The sequence below is a fragment of the Hyaena hyaena genome, unplaced genomic scaffold (genome assembly GCF_003009895.1).
Source record: "Hyaena hyaena isolate Hyena2069 unplaced genomic scaffold, ASM300989v1 scaffold_476, whole genome shotgun sequence".
In the NCBI taxonomy this organism is placed as follows: Eukaryota; Metazoa; Chordata; class Mammalia; order Carnivora; family Hyaenidae; genus Hyaena; species Hyaena hyaena.
In genome coordinates this window covers 935,032-950,524 of record NW_024081111.1, presented here as the reverse complement: position 1 = coordinate 950,524, position 15,493 = coordinate 935,032, and the positions used below count along the sequence as shown (strand labels likewise).

The 15,493-nt window shown below is 43.8% G+C and overlaps 1 protein-coding gene across 1 annotated transcript in view; it reads right to left on the bottom strand.

Moving 5' to 3' along the window:
* Positions 1-15,493, bottom strand: part of ZNF827 (zinc finger protein 827) — a 164,902-nt gene that overhangs the window by 112,734 nt on the left and 36,675 nt on the right. Inside the window, exons 3-4 of the mRNA XM_039254298.1 lie at positions 9,882-10,054; positions 3,813-4,293 (exon numbers count right to left, since the gene is read on the bottom strand). Coding sequence (XP_039110229.1) covers positions 3,813-4,293; positions 9,882-10,054 — 654 coding nt within the window. The remainder of the gene's footprint in view (positions 1-3,812; positions 4,294-9,881; positions 10,055-15,493) is intronic.

Genomic DNA, 15,493 nt, shown 5'->3' with positions numbered 1-15,493 from the left:
GCCCAACGCAGGGCTCAAACTCACGAACCATGAGACCATGACCCGAGCCAAAGTCAAAATCTTAACCGACGGAACCATTCTTTCCTTTGAGGTTTTTAAAGAAAATACCAATGACTATGCCCTTTCCTAGACTAATTAAACGGTAACTTCTGGGAGTGGGGAGGGGCCTGGCACTTTTCAGAAACTCCCCCAGGGAAATATAATGTGCGGCTAGTTTAGAACTGCCCCTAGTTAAGGAAGAGAAGGCTCAGAAGCAGCAGGAACTGAAGCGCTCTGCGGTTGGGTGAGCACCTTTCCCCAGCACACCCCAGTCATGCGACCACTAGGTCACTTGCTCTGACATTCCACGACCTGCCTATGCCTTCCAGCTCCCAAGAAAGATCTATGCAAATATGTAGGGCTGCAGCCCTCAGCCTGCCTCCTAGGCTGAAACCCTGAGCGAAGTTTACAAAATGATTTTTTCCATCAGCCCGGAAAGCCAGCAGCGGGGGCTTCCCTGTCCTCTTCTCTGAATCAATTACAGGCTGAGCCTGGGAGGCTCGGTTCTACGGAGCCACATTAGTCTTGAAGGACTATGGAATGTTAAGTGTGGGCTCAGGCGGAGGACTAGTTGATAGATCGGAGAAGGGGGTCTGATTTCACAATCACATATACTGGGAAACCTCAAAACGGAGGTGGGGTGGGAGAAGGATTTAGAGTCTGTTTCAAACGGCATTCTACCAGCGATATTTTACTCCCTCTGGGTTCCATTAAGCCATCTGTATGCTCAGTTTTAGTTGAAGGAGCAAGAAAGACGTCCCTTAATAACCAAGCAAGAAAGAATCAAGTGTTTTCCGTCTTTCTTTGGGAAACAAGTAGGTATGTACACCCCTGAATTTGTCACTGTGCTCCAGTTCTGCAGTGATGTGGCTGGCACAGAGACTCGCGGACTCGGTGCCCACAAACAGCTGCACCCTACAATACCAGCAGGTGCACGCACAGAGCCCAGCTCCAAAATGCGTCGCAAGAACAATGGCGCCGTTATGATGCTGAGGGACAAGGCCTCATACTGACCACTGCTGCGCTACATCTGACGACGGCGAGAGCTAGAAACTCAGCCACAGCTCCCTGGGATCTGGCCTTTCGGTCCCATGATCACATTCACAGACACAGCCAGGTAGAGCACCACAGTGACAGCAGCTATCAATGATAAGGCCCAACCGACCAGAGAGTTAGTGGAATTAAAGGAAAAAAAAAATCCCTCCGGAAAATGTATTCCTTTCCTTTTAACATCTCTTCTCCTCCTGTGGGCTGCACCGCCACAGTCACCAAGTTTACATTTACATCCAAATATGCACACACAAAAAAAATTACCGATGCATCTCACTCCCCGGTGACTTTGTAACAGGTTGCTAGGTAACAGTGCATACAAGTCAGGTTTCAAGACCTCTAGTAAGCCACCATAAAATAACTGCATGGGCCTTTTGCATAAAGAGTGTGCATTTGTTATCTGTTTTCTTATGCCCATTGATCAGTCAGTAAATACTCCGGCTGCCAAACTGCAAACAAGTCCCATCAATAACTAACTGAGAAAACAGAACGCAGTGTAAGGCTTCAGTACAGGGTCTTTCACCCCCAACCTACCGACCGGCTTCTTTTCAGTCCTTCTTGTTTGCAGTGCTGGCCCTCAGGAGGCCGTATCTTATGCTCCCTGAGGTTGGGTCTGGAGCTAATTACAGCCTGAGCCCAGCGGGAGTAGTGGATCATACACCAATGTTTTATGCAAAGACCAATCCTTCCCTCACCGCCTCTCCCCCTCCTCCAGATTTAAAAACTTCCTGCAGTCCTGGAGCAAAGGCAGTAACCCCAGTACTAAGAGCTACTCACCCCTCCTTAGTCTCCCTCTGTCTGTTAAGTAAGAAAATGTCCCATGTGGAAACCATGCTAAGTGAATATGCCTTTTGCATTCCATCCTTTGGGAGTGCACTAGAGGAGCTCAGAAAAGGAGCCCCTCTGGCTACAATACTGGTGGGTGAGACCATCAAGGAAGACGCCACCAGAATGATCTGCAGCAAAAAGAAAATTATAAGTGTGCATTTGCCCACATTTGCAAAAATGTTTAAATATAAAACTCGAAGACTCTACAAGCACATTTCCCCTAGACTGGGGTGGAACAGGGAGAAGGCAGGCAGAAGGGTAGGGAGGGAGAGAGAGCCCACTGTCCTTCAAGGCCACAGAGAGATGCCCTTTGCTCTAGGGGGCCTGACCGATTCCAGCAGAGGACTCCCCCCACCCCCGGCTGCGGGTAGGCAGGTTGCCTTATCTCACTGTTGACTACTCTGGTTATTTCTGACGCCTCATTTCCGTCCCCCACCTTTCTTCATGACTACAAACTAGTGTTGCACCCTCCAGAGGGGCAAAGATCTGGGGTGCTGGGGACATTCCAAGAGCCCTGACTGAAGTGTCACTGAGCAAAGGGACTTCTGAGGGAGTGAAGCTGAACCTCTAATTCACCTGGCAATGACATTTAGTGAAATGTGACTCACAGTCCATTTAAAGGAAGGCGGTGACCAATTATTCTCCATTTAAAAGGGTATTGTCAATCTCCAAAGAGCCGAAATGGCATTTGGAAATCATCGTGGGGACTGCCATCTTCACTGAAAGACAGAACCAACTCTCAGCCGACCTTTCCCCCACCTCCACATCTCTTTTACAATTTAAAATCATACTTTTAAAAATGTAACTACAGTAGAAACACAGTCCCACATCGTGTTTTATCATTTCCAAACAGTCGGGAAAAGCAGTGCTCCCTATTCCGCCACACCTCCTATTCAACTCCACAACTTAACCAAAGAAATCGGGGTGGAAAAAAAGAAAGGACAAAAAGACTAAGAAACATCATGTATAATTTGATGATGCAAATGCGATGTCAATTAGTAATAAATATTTATAACATATTTCATCCTCTTTCCAAAAGGCAATGGGGCAGGTGAGAAAGAATATTTTTTTAAAAAGTGGTTTTTTCTTAAATTTCAGTTTACATGAGGCACCTAACGTACTTAAATTCACAGAGGCAGAAAGTAGAAGAGTGGTTTCCAGGGGCTGTGGGGAGGGTACTATGAGAAATTATTGTTTAATGGATACAAGGTTTCTGTGTGGGATGATGAAACGTTCTGGAGATGGACCCTGGTGACGGTTACACAACAGGAATGCACTTAATGCCAAAGACCTACACACTTCACAATGGTTAAAATGGCAAATTTCATGCTAGGCATATTCTCCTACAATTAAAATGTTTCCACGGGAAAGAATAATGTAGAGATCATCTTTGTCATTTGCTCAAATTTTAAAATTATAACTCCCAACAGTAGTCTCCAGATCTATACAGAGACTTTATGCATCCTTTAAAACTCTTTCAAATTAAGGCACTGAAGAACTTGAGTAATGCAAACTGAGATGTTCCTTACAAGCACTTTAACAGAACCAAATGCAGAGACAAAGGTAAATACGGCCCAAGGTCACACAAAGAACTGTCACCAGTCTGGCTCATCATGTGACCTGTCCCCCATAACAAGAACCCATAAAGAGAAAAAGCCAGAAGGAAATCAACAAGATCTGTTGTTTCTAGACCCAAACCACAGAGATGCCTACTTCCAAAGGGCTGGGGGAAAAAAAAAAAGGCAAGGAGAAAATTCATGAAAGTGCAAACTATTAGAATTCAAAGGGCCCCTGAAATCATCTAGTACTACCAGCTCATTTTACGGATGGAAATCCTGGTAGAGAAAGAGAGAGGGAGCGAGGGAGAGAGAGAGAATACAACCCTATTCAAGTACCTGACAGCTTCATGAGAAAATCAGACGCCATCTTAACAGAGATGTCCTGGCTGAACAATGCTGACGCACTGTTGGCCACATACTCGGAGGGGTCTTTCAGCTTTGTGTGGTTGGCCGGCCTGTCGGCAGCATTCAGAGAAAAGGAGGTTGGCAGGCCGTTATCTTCCTTGGGTTCCTCCTTCACCAGCAAAGGCGAGACGCCAGCCCCACCCTGGCTAGTCCTCTCTGGAGTGTTGGACGTCATCATGGTCCCCACTAGCTCTGTCCCTCCTCCTTCCCTTTGCTGCCCCAGGCAGGCACTGTCACTGAGGTGGGGAGATCCCTTGACATCTGGGTCTGGGATCTCCTCCTTCACCTTGGCTTCTGTCCTCAGGAAGTGCTGATGGCAGCGCATGTGGAGTTTCAGGCTGAAGTGGCGTGAGGAGGTAAAAGGGCATAGCTGGCACTGAAAGGTCTCTCCCCGGTCCTGGTGCTGATGAACCTGACGGAGAAGCAAGAACAGTGAGCTGTCCACCATGTGCTTACGGAAAACGCCTCGTTGTACACCCTGACTATTCGTCAACAATCTCCTCACAGTGCCAGGGCCGGCCCAGGAAATAACACCACCAGAGGAACGTTTCATTACTGCGCTCCAGGTAATGAGGTCCGTCCCTAAACATAACAGGTCCACGTAGGTTAAGAGCCCATTATTAGAGCCACACTCACGAGTCCGCCAATGGAGGCTGTTTCTAGTAGAATCCTCCTAATATTCTAGTCACCTCATCTCGGTTGGTCTTCAGAGAAAATACAAGCCCAGCACAATTCGAACTTACATAATTACTAGTTGGGGGTCAAAAGACGCAACCTGTCAGGCAGTTCCTTTCACGATAATAAGTTGCATGTACCCAATTATTGTCACTCAGAGAATTAGTTATGTTTTGCAAACATAATTTCAATTTTCAAAACGCTTCTCTGGGTAATTAAGGATGCGGAAAATGACGCCTCCGGGGTATTCCCGTTTCACAGACAGGGAGACTGAGACCCCAGGGTAAGTGGCTTGAACAAAATTACATATGAAGAAAGCAAAGCAGAGTGGGAGAAAAACCAAGGTCGCCTCTCCACCAAGCACATTGGAAACCTGGGTTTCCAAATGTGGCTCCACCAGGCTCCAGATTCTGATGTGGGCAATGGAAGAATGCAGACTTTTCAATCCAGCTCCAGTCTCACATGCACAATACCTGTAGAAATTGTAAGGAACTTTTCGCTTCCTGTCCCTATCCAAATTTAGTGCCTGAAAAAGTGAGGAAATCATTGCACTGGCCGGAGCCAGGCTTCGAGCTGGCAGGTGCTCGTAAGCATGTTAACTTCCCCATTCAGCGCTGCCAATGTACTTCAGGGCTGACCTGCTACACCCTGCTATTTCAGGACTGCCCCTCCCTTGTGTGGAAACTGCCAATTGTGTAGATTTGGGCCAAATGATCCGGGGAGTTGTGGGATCTGGACAAACAAGGGATTGGAATTTCAAAACCAAAACAGAACTGACTCCTCGTCTTCCAGTGGTGACCTCAGTGGGATTTGAACCCAGGTCTAACAAAGGTTAGAGGCTAGTTCGTTAATCCACTGCACTACCTGGCCCCTCTGCGTAGGTTTCCTTTCCAACAGAGCAAGTTTTACTACAGCTGTTTATGCATTCTGAATGCAATCCAAAAGCATTATTCACCAGCCAAAACATACTTTTAAATAATGTTAAGTGACCAACAAAAGCAAAGAAATTAAAAGTTAATGGTGAGATCCTGTCGCTACAGCACCCCACTGTGGCTTTTTGAAAAAAATAGTTGAAGAGATTCTGGGTCCCCCAAAGCATATATTTCTCAGAAATAACCATATAACATGAAATTCAGTTGCAGCAAGGCCTTGCTCATTAAAAGGTTTCCACTCTGCCAGGTTGGGAGGGGCTGGGGGGTAGGGATGCGTTTGTCACTGGTCATTAACATCACCTCTCTGTTCTTTCACAACAAAGGGATCTCTCACTCTGGAGCTGATCATTTCATTTGCTTTCTCACAGAATCATGAAAGATCCTCTCCCCCATCTCCTCCACCTAATTCACACAGGAGCAGGGACCATGGGGCGGGGGGGTGGGTGACGGGGGGAGGAAGGGGGAGCTCAGGCACAGCCCCATAGGGCCCTGGCAGGTGCTGCCAAAGGCGTGCCCAGGAACCAGGTGGTAAAGTCACAGGGCAGAACGCTTTCCCGGGAGCAGTGCGGTGGGGCAGATTCTGTTTCAGAAGTGTCCTTACATCTATTGACCCAGGAGAGGAGTTAATCCAGGAACAGAAGCTCCGGAAGCAGCTTCTGGAAGAAGGAAAAGGACACAGAGCGAGCCCAAGTCCTAAAATCAAAAGGGAGCCCTGGACTGAAAAGAGTCTGTGCTCAAGTATTTTACGTGGCTTCTCTTCCACCAGATCCTGGCCTTGCTATATTTAGTTGTGGAAAAATCAGTGTCAGTTTAAAGGAAAAACAGTGGCCGAGGTGTTGACTTTCTCACTTATCGTTTTATTTGAGCTACACCTCCCCAAAGGGGCTATATGTCGCGTTTGGCCTTTGAGAGTAGTCTCTCTACCTTCCAGCAGCCGTTTCTTCCCTTCTGTCCTGACAGAAAAGCACTTTCTGTTATAACTTTAATCTCCTTAGCCTAACTCTGACTTTAAAATCCCTCCAAGTCTGCTAATGTGAAGAAATGCTTATCTATCATTCTTTCCAGGCCACGTAAGAGATGTCCTTACTGACTGGTCATTTTGCACCGAGCACCTAAGGGCTGGGAATACAAGGCACTGTTACATCATTAGGTCCATCTCCTGGTGGCGGTCAGAAGAACATAAGGAAACTTTGGCGAACATCTGTTCCACTCCCTTAGGGGACAAGGCCAGACAGGGAAGGGGCATCCTCGGGAATCACAGCTCCTTAAATGGCAGGCCTCAGACCCGCAGAACTCCGCTCTGACCCTTGTCCCATTTCTTGCCATTACTTCATCAGTGTTCTTTATTTTAGCAGTCCTCACCTTTTCTGTTCAATCTTAGCTTACGAATTTCACATTTAATTCCCGTATGCTCACTCATCCAGGAAAGTTGTAAAAGACTTAATGGAAATCTAAGATAACCCTGAGGAGGCTGGAGGCATTTACAAGCTCCTTCCTCGTCTGCCCATAAAAACATTTGTGAGATCTATGCAGGTTTTAAAAAAAACGCACAGTGCCCAGCACCCAGTAGGAACACAGTAAATAATGTCCTTACTGAACAAATAAAGGAGAATCCCAATTTGTCCTAAATAAATCTACATCACCATAATAGATGGATATATGTTAGAATAACAATAATGGTGATTTCTGTGTGATGGGATTGAGGGTCAATTTTATATTCTTGTTGTTTACCAGTTTTTCTAAATTCTCAGTATTAAAGATATATCACAAAAAGAAAAAGGCAATAAAATTTAGAGTAAATTCTTTATACCACACCATTAATGTGTTTCTGAATGTAAACACTAACTCAGACAACTTTTGGATACTAATGACCAGGCTGGCTACATTAACTGAGAGTTCTCCATGCCGGGCATTGTATTAAGTTGCTTTATGCCCATTATCTCATTTAACCCTTATAATGACTCCAGGAGATAGACTGGATGATTATCTCCATGGATGGAAAAGAAGGCTGTGAGAGGTTAAATGATTCGCCCAAAGTCTCACAGCTACTAAAAGTCGTGGAACTGAGATTCTAACTAAGGTCTTTCTGACCGCACACAGCTTGAGATCTGAATCTACAGGTGACACTGTCCCCACTTCACAGGGTGAACTCGTTTTAGAAAATCTATTCATATTTGTAGTTTCTGGTGAATGCAGCAGAAGCAGAAGATATCCATTCACAAGACCACCGCCGTCATGTTCCTATGCGGGCTATATTTACAAAATCCCTCTAAAGTATGTTGGATCCAAACAAAACCATGAATTCTTTAATTAAAGAAAGAAAACGGCCTGTACGTGAGGTGGAGAACAGAGAAAAGAAAGAGTACACCATTTGATAAAATTAAACTTGCATGAGCCCTTCTCACAAGTCCCTTATCAAAAGCTGGAGTCGTAGCTCAACAGGTTAGGACACCATGAGTTTGAATAAAGTAGTAATTTCACACAACTGCTTTATTGTACTGGTTATTGATTTGTTCTGAAAGCATTCTGAGACCCCGTGACCCGAAAAGTCCTCGCGGCTCTCATCTGTAACACTGTCATGGCCGACCGTCTGTATCATCAAGGCACCCAACTCATCTCCCTGTAGCTTCAGGGTCAGTAGTTCTTGCTATTGAAAACCCAGCTTTTTTTTTTTTTTTTTTCCATGGGTTTATAAATAGGTTGTTTTATGTGACCCTGAGCTGAAACCAAGCTTACAAGGTGTCAGGCTAGATGCAAGTTTTCTGCTCACTGAAGCTTTAAATTTGCCAGACCTGATTTCTAAACACAGCGCAGGACATAGTAAGGAAAACAAATTTTAGTTTTAAAGGCATTTCTTTTGAAGTCTCATCCTGCTAATGAAATCCACTTTGCAGATGTAAAATACGAGATTTTGCTTTGGGAAGAGGTGATAGAAGATGAGGAAGGTGGAAGGAAAAACTAAGTAGGCTCAGTTAAATCCAACCAACCAGAACTCCTGGTTAAATGGATTCTGAGGATGAAGGGCATGCTACTCTCAGGAGAAAAAGGCAAATGATAGAAAACAAACTACATCATGGATTTAATTTTTTTTTAATCTTCTGAGCTATTTCCTAAAATTAGTAGACGTTCTGTCTGATCACACTTTTTTTTTAGAGCTACAACTATAAACAGTGATCATTGATCCATTCAGACGGATTAGACTACAAGGTTTGAAGAAAAGCAAGTATCTTAATTATGTACATGCACAATGCTTCTTATGGCAGGAGACTGAAAACTTTACAATGTCAACAGCCAAACCATACTGAAAATAACAGTGGAAAAATGAAGGTGTTCAATGACAGTCACTGAAATTAAATAACCACTATTGAACATTTCTGTGTCAGATACTTTGCTAATATCATCTCCCTAAATAATAATGACAACTCTTCCAAATATACATTACCGTTCTCAGTGAACAGAGGAGAATATTGAGAGCCTGACATTCATCTGCTCAAGGCCACTTAGCTCGTAAGTTTCACAGTAAGATTTAAATTCAGGTCTATCAAATTCAAAATTCACGCGCTCTTTAGATCGTGTGACTTTCTTCCTTGAATTTAAGGGGAAACCTTTATTAGTAATGGGGTCTGCCAGAAAGATGTCTAGATGACTAAGTTTTCTCCATCTCACACAAGAGTGAAACGGAGTCTAGTCAAATCTCTTAGATGCTTATTACAAGTGCAAACTCCTCAGCTGTGTTTAAAAAGACATTGAAATCAATGTCCTTAGATGTCTGGGAAGTGTGATCCCGGTAATTAGGACAGCACAACCCTGAGAGCTTTAGGAGGACTCGGTCCTGTCAGGACTGACCCCCACCCCCACCCCCCAGCCTCACACATGGCGAAAGTTATAAAGCCCAGGCTTCTTTCCAGGTTCTCACACCTCCTATAAGGCGTCTCTGTGTGTTCCTGTGGATTTGTAAACTGGAGAGCAAGGCAAGAACAGAAGAAGGCAGTCCGTTTCTGGGGTGCAGGTCCAGCAGCCCATCCCATACTGGCCTTCCCCACCCTTTGCTCTTCCCTAAGTCTTACTGCCAGACATGTATAGCCACCCAAGGCCAAGGTAGGCTGCATCTCCCCAATAGGAAAGGACAGCTCACATTACGTCTATTATTTGGATACTGGCACTTCTGTTCGCTTGTAAGTTCTTGGTTGTAAAATGAACGGGAAGACTGTTAGAAGGAGACCCTTTAGAAGACGCTTCATTCGCGCCGCCTGCTACCTCCAGAGGATGAGTACTGAATACCGCAGGCTCCACCAGCGGCCCCTCTCCTGCCCAGCAGCCTCCCGCACCGGGCCACGTGCAAGAGCTCAGGCGGTGCCTGCCTCGCCGGAAGACCCATCCGCAGCTGGCTTACCTTCATGTGGGATTTGAGATTGTCCTTGCGAGCACACCGGAATGGACAAAGCGGGCACTGATGACTTTTTAAACCTGTGTGAATCACCATGTGCCGCTTCCAGTAACTCTTCCTCTTTATAACCAAACCACAGATCGGACACTGGAAAGGCTTCCCGCTTTCCTCTTCTGAGGCTTGGAAGAGGGAGAAAGAAAGAAAAAATTGAGGGAAACAAAAAAGGTACATCGCATCCAGCACTAACTCACAGGCACTGCTGCCTAAAGAACACTAAAAATGATCCAGTATTTTTCCTGGGCAATTCCATGGCTTTATCCTTAAGGAAGTTTTATTACTGCTTCTCTTCCCAGTAGAAACCCACGTTCATCTCATTAATTCCATGTGGGCTCCATTTTTCAAAATCTGATCATGCTGCTGTGGGAAAGTCTTACTCGTCTTACTTTCAAAGGCCATCCCACACTTAGGAAGACATCTGCAAAGAGGCTCTGCCTTTCCTGTCCTAATTCAGCTCAGAGGAGGTGGACTTTGGTGGCTTTATTTCCTGAAGGAAACCTCTGGACTTGAGGCCTTATCTGAATTCCTAAACTTAGAAAACAGCAGGAAACAAAGACAGGGAAAGATGCACTGTACCACACTGAAAACCAAATAGCCATCACAAAGCTCACACACCAAACTCCTATGGACAAATTTTAGGATCCTGCTGTTGACTTGGCTAGTTATGTCTTGAGCAAATGCTACTGCCAGTTTAGCCATCGGTGGGTCTCAGGTCAGGGTGCTCCCCTCACTTATTTCTGTCCCTCTGGTTGCCACTAACAGGATGCACTGCCTTATCTGCACTGGGCCCCACAACCCACTTTGGGAAGAGCTACAAAGAGGCAGTCACAAATGCTTCCATTTTTCAGGAAAGCAAACAAACCAACTACTTCCTCCAAGTAAAGCTAAGATAACTCTCTCCACCTCCATCCCCTCAGGAGAGGGTCTCTTTGTGACACTGTGTTGCCACCCGGCTCAGTGCCACACTCGCTTCTGCAATTTGAAGACAGAATAAACAAAAGCAAGTAGAGGTGGAGACTCAGGCTTTCCTTTCTTAATCATGAGAGATCAGAAACATTTCTGGGGCACCTGGGTGGCTCAGTCAGTTAAGCACCTGACTTCGGCTCAGGTCATGATCTTGCAGTTCATGGGTTCAATCCCCACGTGAGGCTCTGTGCTGATAGCTCGGAGCCTGGAGCCTACTTCTGATTATGTGTCCCTCTTTCTCTCTCTCTGCCCCTCCCCTCCACCTCTCTCTCTGTGTCTCTCAAAAATAAATAAACCTTAAAATTTTTTTTAAAAAGAAGTATTTCCAAATGGATTAAATAAAATATAATACACTCATAAAGTAATACACTCATATATGAAGCCATTTAAAAAATGAACTAGATCTATAGATGCTATATAGAAACATGTCCAAGGTATTAGAGTTAGTAGATAAAGCAAGATATGAAACTGTATTTCAAGGCTGATTCTATTTTTGTTTTCTAAAATTGGGAATCAATTGCTACTACGGTGAGGGAAAAGGGAGACAGGAAATTATAGAGGATGGGTCAAGCTAACACTTAAAGCTACTCATTAAGCTTAACTGCCAAAAAGAAGACACTGTGTGCCTTCTGATAAGCCATCTGTGAATTATTCCTATAAAAAGTTTAATCAAGCCTCTATACAACTAGAAGTTTACCAGAAATACAGGTGATTAAAATAACAAAAACATGTTAAACACAGACACACACCACACACACACATACACACGTACACACGTGTGCATGCACACACACACACGCACACATGCAGGGGACAGAATAAGCCAAAACCAGAATGTGGGAAATTCTATAGGATGAATGACAGTCTCTTCAAGCAAACGGTGCTTGGTAAAGGGGCACGGTTATGGTGACATGTAAAACAAATATGAAGTGTGAGGCTGATTTCGATCCTGACTTGAACAAAGCAATTATAAAAAGGCACTTTTGAGACAATTGATGGAATACTGATTATAGCCCAGACCTTCCATAAAATCATGAAGCAATCATTGATCCTGTTAGATGTTGTAATAGTTACGATAGCTATTATTTTTCCACAGTTCTTCTCTGTTGGAGATAATGTATATGGTAATATTTACAGGCAAATGGATATGAGGTCTGGGATTTGCTTTTAAATGCTTGAGCAAAAAAAAAGAGGGAGTAGGAAGAACGGGATGCACAAATGACAGAAAACGATATCCTTTTATTTGTATAAAAATTGTCTGGAAGCATACCCAAGAAACCATTAGGCAGTCACCTATGAAGAACTGTGGACTAGGAGGAAGGGGTCAAGGAGGGAAACTTTTGTTTTTATTTTATACTCTTCCGTACACATTGAATTTTCTAATGCACACGTTACTTTTACCATCTTAAGAGGATATATTCTCATGTGTAAACTTTAAAATCATCTTATTATTTATTCATCAAGTCAATTGAGTATGTGCAAAGGACCACTTATAATGGATGGAACTAGGGGGTTCTGGAAAACAGGGAGCGTATTCCGAACACGCTGTTTTACTACTGCAGGTATAATAAGCAGGACTGGTTACTCTAACCAAACAACCCGAAAAAGAAACTTCTCGAAAAATAGACCTTCCAGTCTAAAGATTCTACTGGTGATGTTTCTGTCACAAATCTTCCCTTTTCCGATGGGAGGATGGGGTGGGATTGAGGGTTCCCTTTCATCCTAGGGCAAGCATACTTTGTAGAAGCCTATAAACATGTCTTTTTATCGATCTGACTGTAGCTTTCCTACTGTCTTTGTTGATTGCCTCTGCTGACCTGGAGTCCCATCCCTAATCTGGCCTCTCATGTTCTATTCTTCATTGTCATTTCTTCCACTCAGGTATCTTGATCACAAAGACTACACACTGAACAACAGACATGAGAGGAAAGACTGAACCAGGCCTCTAGGTGAGATTATTGTCATCAACCAGAGGGGGAAAAAAATGATAATCATGTCTATTTGGGGTTGTAAGGACATCAAAGCAACAAGAAAGACATACACACAAACAGGCTGCCACTGATCCCCATTTTCCCAAAGTATTTCCCAGTATCTCAACCCCAAACTGCCTAATGTTACAGAATTTTCTGGGAGAGGAGAGAAAAACGGAGATGTCCTCTACTGACCTGAGGTTTCTTGGCACATCACCGGAAGGCAATAAAAAGGCATTAACTAGTCAAAGGAACATCACCAGCATCCCCTGGATACCTTGCTTTGTTTAATGTGATCAATATCTTTCTTATTTTTTCGTACACCCCCCTGCCTCCTAGTGTGTATTACAGAGCACACTGCATTAAACCTTTCATATTAGCATTTCATATAAATTTATTTTATTTTGGAGCTATGCTTCCTTAGTTTTAATTAATACCAAAAGACATACGAATCATGTATAAATTAGAGTGTCCTTGGACTGACTGGGAAAAAAAATTAGAATACTCATAATGAAGAGAAACGAACAGCAAGATATGTGGTCAAATAGCTACATTATTATAACCCTTTGAACTTTTTAACTGATTGTGGCAGGAAAGGAAGAAGACAGAAGCCAAATGATAAAAGTAACCGTAACACAATGATCTATTTTCCAAATTGGCCATTAATCTCCCCTGGTAACATCTACGTTTTTGTTCATTAAATTTTTTTTTTTGATACTTTAATAGGATTCCCTCCATGTGTATATGATGTTGTTAACTACCTTGGAGAAGGGAGGAAATAAGGATATATTCTAGTTTGTATGTCAAACTATTTTCAAGGAATGGACAGCTAAAAATTTCACTCAAATTTAGAGCCTAAGGAAATATGACCACTTCCTTAGACTGAACCACATATTCTTCAGGCAACAAAATTGAAACATTCATTATTTTACATAGTTGACAACCGCCTGGGAAACGATTTCCCCCAACCATATCGCTAGCTAGTTAGTATCACCATAAACAAAACTAAATCCCACCAAATGCTAATAAACCCAGTGGCACGGATAGGTGTTGGTTTGCTTCTTTGGAAAAAACCCATTCTCTTTACAGGCATTCATATTATTGGAATAAGAGAGATAATAAATGTGTGTAGAACTCCTGTCACACAGTAAACGGAAGCTACCAGTAGTAGCTGTTGCAATCACAGTAGTGACCATAAGTTCTAGTCATACCCTCCAAAGCAGGACACTCACCAGGAGGGATGACAATTTAAACAACGGACATCACATAAATCCATAGCTCGGGGCCTGGCCCAGAATGCCACTCTCTCACATGAGCCAGGGGAAAACAAAGGAACAGGCGGCCACTGTGCTGCTTGGGTAGGGCCCAGCTCAGCCTAGGCAGAACCCTGAGGGCCAAATTCAGCTTGGCAGCGGAAAGAGAGAGGTGGAAACGACAGAAGGGGAAGAGAGGAAGGAGGGAAGATTGGCTGGGGCGCGGCCAGAGATCTTCCCCTGTGTGTCTTCAGCACCCAAACAGTGCTAGGCGCGATATACAATTCGATAAATGTGTGTTGGGCTGTAATGAGAGTAACTGGAAAGGGCTGGATCAGGAGAGTATCAGAAAGTGAAATGAGTGCTGGAAATGGAAGAAAAAGGTACAGGAAGCTGCCAGCAAGTCCCAATGGTAGCAGTGTCAGTCAGCCCCAGAGTGCATGCTTTTCACACACCCACTACTACACGCGTCAAATGAATGGGCATGGAAAGATGTGCACGTATACATCTTACCTATTTCCAAAACGAGTCTGGAGGAGCTGATCTTTAAAATGCATCCAGGAGGACTACACCATTAATAAGATACAGTGATAAGTGTTTAAACTACAATGGACAAGATCTGCAGAGGCAATCTTGTGAGAGGTTTGATGATGAATTTTAAGAAGCAACATATTTACTTCAAAAAATTATAGTTATTTTGAGTTGACAGGGTTACAGAATAAGAAAGGAAAAGCAAGCAATTTTAACACAGGAAGGGATGTTGGAGATAATTCCCAACTAGCTCAGTTTATATAGATGAGGAATCTGAACAGAGGTGTATGCTTAAAATCCCTAGTTTGTGGCACTGTTGGGATCAGAGCCAATATCTTCACTTCCAGTTTGGTGACCTACCAAATTGTCTATACATAAATCCACAAAGCAACAGTAACACTTCATTGGGCTAAAAAAAACAATCATGGAAGCTATAAACTTACTTGCTTTAACTCAAGGTAGGAGTTTTTCTTTAATGTTTATTTATTTTGAGAGAGACAGAGTAAGTAGGAGCAGGGGAGGGGCAGAGAGAGAAGGAAAGAGAGAATGCCAAGCAGGCTTAGCCCGACGTGGAGCTTGATCTCATGAACTGTGAGATCATGACCTGAGACAAAATCAAGAATCTGGATATTTAACCAACTGAGCCACCCAGGTGCCCCTTGAGGAATGAATTTTAAAGCAAATGTAAGTGTTTCATAGGTCTTGAAATCAAACTTTCTCTTGTTAGATCCTATGTGGCAACTTGCAGAAAATGGAGCTAACTTGCAAGTAATTGCAGGTGGTGTCTACATACACACCTCACCGTGCACATCAACAGGGTTCAAGATGCCAGATGACCCTG